Source organism: Hetaerina americana, unplaced genomic scaffold, assembly GCF_022747635.1.
Source record: "Hetaerina americana unplaced genomic scaffold, ioHetAmer1.1.p SCAF_3, whole genome shotgun sequence".
NCBI classification, from domain to species: Eukaryota; Metazoa; Arthropoda; class Insecta; order Odonata; family Calopterygidae; genus Hetaerina; species Hetaerina americana.
The window spans coordinates 16,706,104-16,712,103 of NW_027286874.1; the positions used below are offsets into that span (position 1 = coordinate 16,706,104).

The 6,000-nt window shown below is 31.9% G+C and overlaps 1 protein-coding gene across 1 annotated transcript in view; it reads left to right on the plus strand.

Moving 5' to 3' along the window:
* The window catches only part of HisT (Histamine transporter), a 106,582-nt gene extending 101,326 nt beyond the window's left edge, over positions 1 to 5,256 (plus strand). The window contains exons 6-7 of the mRNA XM_071587553.1: positions 838 to 948; positions 2,236 to 5,256. Coding sequence (XP_071443654.1) covers positions 838 to 948; positions 2,236 to 2,524 — 400 coding nt within the window. The 3' untranslated portion in view covers positions 2,525 to 5,256. The remainder of the gene's footprint in view (positions 1 to 837; positions 949 to 2,235) is intronic.
* Positions 5,257 to 6,000: the final 744 nt, after the last annotated feature.

The following is a 6,000-nucleotide window of genomic DNA, read 5'->3' on the forward strand; positions in this document are numbered from 1 at the left end:
GTGTGTTATGACTCACTTTTATGTCATTTTAGCATTTTACCTTCTATTTAACTCATCCTTCAGTAGAGAACTAGTAGACAATCCACCAATCAACTCCATTTACTTTTAATTAGTTAGACATTTTCAAATTTCAACCCATTAAAAAATAATTGTTTCATAACAGGTACTGTTTTTTTGGAATTCGGGTTTTCTCCTAATACAATAGTATAGTAGAATGGACAGGTTATTTGGTTAAAACTAATGGATAAACCCATACTAATTCTTTAAAAAAACTCTATTCCTTGTTTATTAATCAAAATATATTTAAAAAGCTAATATGAGTAAAATGGATCAATTTTGTGTTGAACTAAGTCACTCATTAAAATCACAGATATGAATATTACAAAATACCGGGTATTTTAATATATATATTTTCCATGATACTATAAACATTTTTTCCTTAAGAATCAGTACAAGAGGGTGATCTATGAAATTTACTCTTTTACTTGTTAATTTTTTTAACACATCAGAGGCTTTTCAGTTTTTAATGCTGAGAAAGGTAATGTGTATATCTGCATTTGGAGCATTTTATACCTTGTTGTTTCTCCTGTCCTTCAGTAAGAATCTTTGGGAGTGAAACGAAATCTCTCTGGAAGATGCTTATGAAATTTTTTGGGCTACAATATGTATCTAGAGCTACATATGAGTATAGGGCTACAATATACATCACAGCATCCTTCACAAATTACCGGAAGTAAATCATAAAATGTATTGCCCATAATAATAGAGACATTTTGAAAAATGCTAGTATTTAAAATGCCTCAAAAGACTAATAACTGTCTATACTTCCTTCTCCAGGGAGATCACCCTAGCCCTATATGCACTCTCTTTGGCTGGAATGGCTGTTTACACATTCACACTCAACTGTGGGTACATTGCAGTTGTGTACATGGCAGCTGGTCTTCTGGGGTAAGTTAAGGAATTAAATAAATTTCCTAGGATAAATTAGTAATATAATGTAACAAATAATGAACTAGTCATTTATGTCTAAGCATGGATATGGTTTAATGCACTTCAAATTGTGGATCCTTCAATTCATTTATTGGTAATCAGTGATTGGCAATTTATCAAACTGATTAGAAATCCACCTTTTAGCTGATTACTAAGTTCTCATTAAATTTCATTTTTCCTTGTATTTCGTCAGTTTCATCTATGCTAAGAGTATCATCAGTGCATTTTGCATAGAGGCTGGGTTATGGTGATAATTTTTCTTTCTCTTATTTTTATGGCAAGCTCTTTATGTTAATCTTAAGTTTAGCCATAATCAATAACTGGTCTCCACAAAGGTTTTTTATTTTTTTAATGGTAAATAAAATGAGTTTATTCTTCTTTATTATGCACAGGAAATTCATTAGTGCATTATTTTAATCTTAGAATAATCGGTCTTGTAGCTGGTATATAGTTGCCTAATACATATTTCATTTTAAATAGGCGTGTAATTGAATTTAAATTGTGCAAACATTTTCTATAAATATTAATAAAAATTCCCTATCAAACAGTTTTATTCATAGACTATTTCCTCAAATGCTTTCAAAAACCTTCCAATAAATAAATTTTTTTCTGGCACTAAATAAAAAGGATAATCATCATCATGTTTCTTATTATCAAATGATAGATGAAAAGAGTCGAGTCTGCCAGGAAAATCTGCCGAAAAAGTATTTTCACTATTCTAAAAGAGGGAATGTTGATCATGTCAATGTTGTTCTGTGTGAATGGGATCTCTCAATATGCATGCATGTATGTGGGTCCCACATTTTCTCACTCTAGACAATATAAAAGCATTTTGAGCCACATTATGAATCAACTACATTAAATATGTAATTCTTTTCACTAGCTCATTCTGTGCTCTCGCCTGTTGCATTGCAAAACCGACCTAAATTTGATAATTACAGTATAATAAATAAACACTTAATAGTTCAAGTTTTTAAATAAACCAGAGTTTGGGCTAACTTATAGTTAGTAAGCCAGGTTGGGGACACCCTACGAAGGCTTTCAGTCTCGGCCAGTAATTGTTGGGTGTATTAGACAACCTGTAGCATGCAACAAAGGAAATATATTTCATGCAAAAAATGATCTGAAATCATCTACCTTCTTTCGATTCATCAATTAGAAGGGGAAAGGCAATACATAAAATATATGGAGATTATTGATCTTTGATAGATTACAGCAGTACCTAATTTAATTACTTTTTAAAAGATTTTTCATGACTGGATATTTACCGGTGGGGTTTGAGTTTGCTGCTGAGCTGACTCATCCTGAACCAGAAGGCACAACTGTAGGAATTTTGAATGCAGTGGTGCAAGTCTTTGGAATAACTTTCACCACAGTATATGGACAAGTCTTCACTGCAGCAGGTGACTTCGTGGCAAACCTCACACTGGCAGGTGCCCTCACATTTGGTCTGGTATTGACTGTATTCATTCCATCAGATCTTAGGAGACAAGCAGCTTTTGCAAAAGGGCATCCTAGTTCTCCCAAATATTGAGTTGCATTGCAGAAGCCTGGTAAAATACTGTACACATTAAAGCAAACTTTAATCACCATATCAAAATATCATCATAATGTACAGAAAATTTAAACTGATAATGAAGAAATCACATTATTTATGTGCAAACAAAGACAATAAAATTTTGCTCTGGGCAACCTAAATGCAAATGAACACATACCATGTGAAGTATTATATTCAATGCTCATGTAGGCCTATAGAGATAATTGCCTCATTTTCTTGAACAAATGAGGAGCCATTTTTCCCTCTAAATTTGTGGTGATTTAAGCATAAACATTTAAAAAGTGCATAAATTATGGTACATAGTTGATAGTATGTTGAACTACAAGCATACCATCACATATTTTTAGTAAGTTATTAGCAATTCCTTTGCACTTTGATAAACATTTCATTATTATGCTATTTGCCATGAAATTAGTACATTGAAAGGATGTCATGTTTGAGCCTTAGACTTTTAAAACAGGCAACAGCTTCAAAAATAGTCTTCCTTGATGAAAAAAGTCTATTCTAAATTGTAACAAATTGACAATATTAGGCTAGTTTTAATCCTTGGACATGAAAATTTTAATACACTTTATTTTACATTGATAAGAGTACTTTGGGGTAAATGACAATGACCACAAATATCATATTTTTCATAGGTTAAAAAATCTTCTAAAGAATTAGTAAGAAATTCTTAAGTGAATTCAGACAATACAATTCATGAACCCCAAGTAATATAATTTATAACTGCAACTATTATAATTCTATTTACAGTTAAAATGTAATGAACTGAAATCTAATTTTGGAAAATGAGGTCACTGAAATTATTGCAGGTCAAAATTATAATCCAGTATCTCATAACTAATTCATTGTTGCTCTATATATACATAAGTGTTCTTAGCTCAGAAAATGTGATTTTTTAATTGTGATACTTGTGATAGCTGTTTGGGCAGAAGTCTCCTAGATAAAAGGCCTGCCATTGAGATGCATGTGTAAAAATCTATTGTTATTCATGTGTGTAAATTGTTTAATGGCATATGGAAATATATAATAATGATTTTCATTTGGTTCCTATTGGGATTTAGGGCATACAGTAAAAGCCTGGCAATCCAGATGTAATATAATGTACATACACACAAACCTTGAAGTGCATGTTGTTCAATAAGTTCTCTTGCCACCATCTTTAGATCAATATATCCCAACTCAATCCATGCACAAACTCAGTAGGCAGTGATTCAATTAACTTTCCAAGAAAGGTTTATCCCCCTAAATAACACTTCGGTACATTCCAAAGTCATGCTAATCCATCAGCAAAAAATAACACTGATAATTATGAACTTTTTTCCATTAAACTACAAGGTCACTGACGATGATATGAATAATAATGATCACTGAATTAAATAAACCTCTGTTTTTCTTGTAAAGGCATGCGACCACTAAAAGTTCAACGTTTAAAAATATTTCCATTTCTTTGAAAGATTTCATTACTCCCATAGCATTAAAAAGATCAGAAATATTTCTGATGGTGCAAACATTATTTGCCAGTAACTAAAAAATACACAGGTATATCGGCTTTTACTGTATGTAACTGAAGAGGAGAACTTTAAATTGTAATATTTATAAAAAGTTAACAATTTAAGTTTAAGGTGAGGAACTTTGGGCATGTAAACACAAACAATAGTACGTTTGAAAAGCGATTTACTTTAGTAAAATTATACAATGAACATTACCAAATCTGACTTGGTGCATTTGAATATTCCAGAAATTGTAACCATTACGGGATCAATTTGTAGGCATAGAGATTATAGAGTAATTATTTCATGGAGGGAATGGAAATACATAAATACTGTATTATATTTCTGTGCTATTTTGTGACTAATTTTCTTCCACATTAGATATAGTTTAGTAATTCTTTTATGATTTGGTCATATACCAAAATGATATTTTTTATTGGTATCTGTGATATTAGAAGATCAGATGTATCTTGGTGTTGTTTAAATGTAAAGTAGGGATAATATGTTGATGTGGCTACTGTATAAAAATTGTTCGTGTCTTGTATATAGGTTTTACCAACAAAGTTACCATAATGATAATCCACCACAATGGAGACTTTGATGTTGTACAATGCTCACAAAAAGCAATCAGTCAATCAAATGGTTTAACTCTATTTCAAGGCAACATAAATTGGTTTTGAAACCGATTGCTTATTATATAAACATTCGAAACATCACAGTTTGATTTTAACACAACCTAACAAGGTAAAAACAAAAAAACCAAGCTCAATGGTCTTTATAAAATAAAATTGGGTTTTTGAAATCAGTCCATTTACCAATTCCAGATCTTATGGCACTAACAGGAATACAATTTCATAATTTTGAATCTTTTAAGTGCTTTAACAGATCACAGGCACTAAGTGAGTTACCACCAAGTCTTTATTTTTTCATACTTTTAACAATAACTGAGTGTATAAGTTGAAATATGGGTTGTTTTTTGAATCATCCTTTTTAATACTGAAAAATCAAATGTATTCTGCAGCACGTGAGTTGTAAATTATGGTATGCATTATATTTTTTATTTTTCATCTGTATATTTTCATATGTATGTAGAAACAACATGTCTTTCCGGTTATGGTGCCAAAATCGGAAATACAACAATCATTTGTCTTCCAATTGAAAAAACATCATTTGTAACTGTAATACACAGTTCTGAAAAATAAACTTCTATGGTAAACATAATGCTAGTTTTCTTTCTTTACCTTTCATTGAAGGTTTTTATATGTACTACTAGTCTTAAATAACCATCACCTAATATGCTTACCAATTACACATGTGGCTGTCAACATACTTGGCTATCAACTCCTCAACATAATTATATCCATCAGCCATTGGTACAGAATCCTAAATGGTAGATTTTTCCTCATACCAAATCCTATGGTTTATGAGATTAGACTTTGAGGCAGGGGTTTATTTTTAATAATAGCTCTGAATAAAGCCCTTATAGTATGTTATTTATACACTCCAAAAAAGAGCTTATACATGTAAGTAAATGTCACCCACAATTCCTTTTCCTTCAACAACCAATCCTACTTCCAGATCAAAGGCTGTGCAATGGGAAGTAGATTTAGTCCGTCCTATGCAAACCTTAGCCTCAGTCATATTGAGGAAAAATTCCTCTCCAATTATTTCTAGATATCAGTCATCAGGCTCCAATTCATCAAACAACACATTCCTCCACTGATTACATAGTGCAAAATCCCTTAACCCCTTTATCTGTGCCCTCAATGACCCTACCACTCCTTCAACTCCACCATTTCCTCCTCTAAAATAACCTTTCTTGGTGCTGACATCCACACCGCGACCGACCCTGTAATAATGCTGATTTTCTCAATAAATTTCTCAATAACCTCCACCACCCCCTCCTCCTGTTTGGTAACCTGCATCCCTTCTTCATATTATCTTAAGGACGTTTTCCTC